Raw genomic sequence first — 1050 nt, 5'->3', positions numbered from 1 at the left:
CGCTGCCGGAAACGTGAGTTGTGCCGCATTTCGCACGTTGAGGTCCCACAGGCGGACGGTGCAGTCCTGAGAGCCGGAGAGCAGCCGAGGCGGCTCGTCGCTGGTGCAGACGACGCGGTTGACCGCGCGGCCGTGGCCCGCCATCGTGCGGACCAGGCGCGAGCCGCGGCGAGTCGTGTCCCACAGCAGAACCTCGCCCGAGATGGAGCCGGTGACGAGCTGCGCAGGCCGCTGCGACAACCAGCTCACGTCGTTCGAAGAGTGCGACGACGCCTTGCGCGTGTGCGCCAGCAGGTCGACGCCCTGCTGGGCGGCACCGCTGAGAGAGTAGGTGCGCAGCAGCTCGCGACCAGCCACAGCGACGCGGCTGCCGTCGGGCGAGACGGCGCACGAGTTGACGACCATATGTGTGCGCTATTGCCGTGTTCAGGATCAGTCTTGCCTCGTCACCGGTGCGTGGTGACGTACCCCGAGCCCGTCTTGGAGACGCACATGGTTGCTCGGCGAGGGAAGCGACTCGGGTTCGGTCTTGCTGGGGGATGGACCACGGCACCGCAGTCTCGGTCGAGCGCCATTGCTAGCGGCACACAAAAACACGCACGGCCTGCACAGTACACAGGGCTCACCGGCTACTCCTTCTACCGCCCGATCCGTCCCGTGTATACTCTCGTCGCTCATGTGCACCCTCCTCCCGGACGGCGGGTGTAGTCGACCAAGGGACCATTATTTTGGGATCTGGGGGGCTTCCTTCGGGGACCCGGCTGCGACTCGCGGCTGCGTCTACTTCTACTTGGTGTAAGCACGCTTTAGGCATGACCGGCGCTAAGGCCGCACTGGTCAAACTATTAGCCTCATAATGAGGAAAAGGCTAATAGCGATTTCAAATAGTGCTACTATTAGCTCAGAGGGGCTAATAGCTGAGCTTCATAACGTCTGGAGCTATTAGAACACCACTATGAGATGGGCTAATAGCGACTATTAGGGCGCTATTAGGGCACTATGAGAGCCTATTAGCCAAGACCGATGGCGCCGACTCTCTAGGAGACGGGG

General features: G+C 62.0%; 1 protein-coding gene across 1 annotated transcript; it reads right to left on the bottom strand.

Annotated features, from left to right (window-relative positions):
- Nucleotides 1–13: 13 nt before the first annotated feature.
- On the bottom strand, nt 14–405 carry EMIHUDRAFT_260442 (hypothetical protein; the record flags this gene model as incomplete). Its single annotated transcript, XM_005791663.1, has 1 exon — nt 14–405. A coding segment is annotated over one exon (392 nt), but the record flags the coding sequence as incomplete, so codon positions are not given.
- Between the last annotated feature and the right edge of the window lie 645 nt (nt 406–1050).

The sequence above is a fragment of the Emiliania huxleyi genome (genome assembly GCF_000372725.1).
Source record: "Emiliania huxleyi CCMP1516 unplaced genomic scaffold EMIHUscaffold_11053, whole genome shotgun sequence".
Classification (NCBI taxonomy): domain Eukaryota; phylum Haptophyta; order Isochrysidales; family Noelaerhabdaceae; genus Emiliania; species Emiliania huxleyi.
This window is presented reverse-complemented; position numbering and strand designations above follow the sequence as displayed.